This window comes from Pygoscelis adeliae, unplaced genomic scaffold, assembly GCF_000699105.1.
Source record: "Pygoscelis adeliae isolate BGI_AS28 unplaced genomic scaffold, ASM69910v1 C9883579, whole genome shotgun sequence".
Lineage (NCBI taxonomy): Eukaryota > Metazoa > Chordata > Aves > Sphenisciformes > Spheniscidae > Pygoscelis > Pygoscelis adeliae.
Genome location: NW_008807718.1, coordinates 1 through 206, shown reverse-complemented (window position 1 = coordinate 206; position 206 = coordinate 1). Strand labels below are relative to the sequence as shown.

The 206-nt window shown below is 62.1% G+C and overlaps 1 protein-coding gene across 1 annotated transcript; it reads left to right on the top strand.

Moving 5' to 3' along the window:
- Positions 1 to 53: 53 nt before the first annotated feature.
- Positions 54 to 199, top strand: NDUFA7 (NADH dehydrogenase (ubiquinone) 1 alpha subcomplex, 7, 14.5kDa; the record flags this gene model as incomplete). The annotated part of the gene is made up of 1 exon (XM_009333424.1): positions 54 to 199. A coding segment is annotated over one exon (146 nt), but the record flags the coding sequence as incomplete, so codon positions are not given.
- Between the last annotated feature and the right edge of the window lie 7 nt (positions 200 to 206).

Here is a 206-nt window from a genome sequence, read left to right as displayed (position 1 = left end):
CTTCCAACCTTAATGATTCTATGACTGACGTTCTGGGACCGTTCTCTGCCTAGAACCCAGCCGCCGCCTCGGCTCCCGGTGGGTCCCAGTCACAAGTTCGCCAGTAACTACTACTGCAGCCGGGATGGACGCCGAGAGTCCCTCCCGCCCATCGTGGTCGCGGCGGCACAGAAAACCCTCGCTGCGGGGGCTCAAGCTGGCAGGTA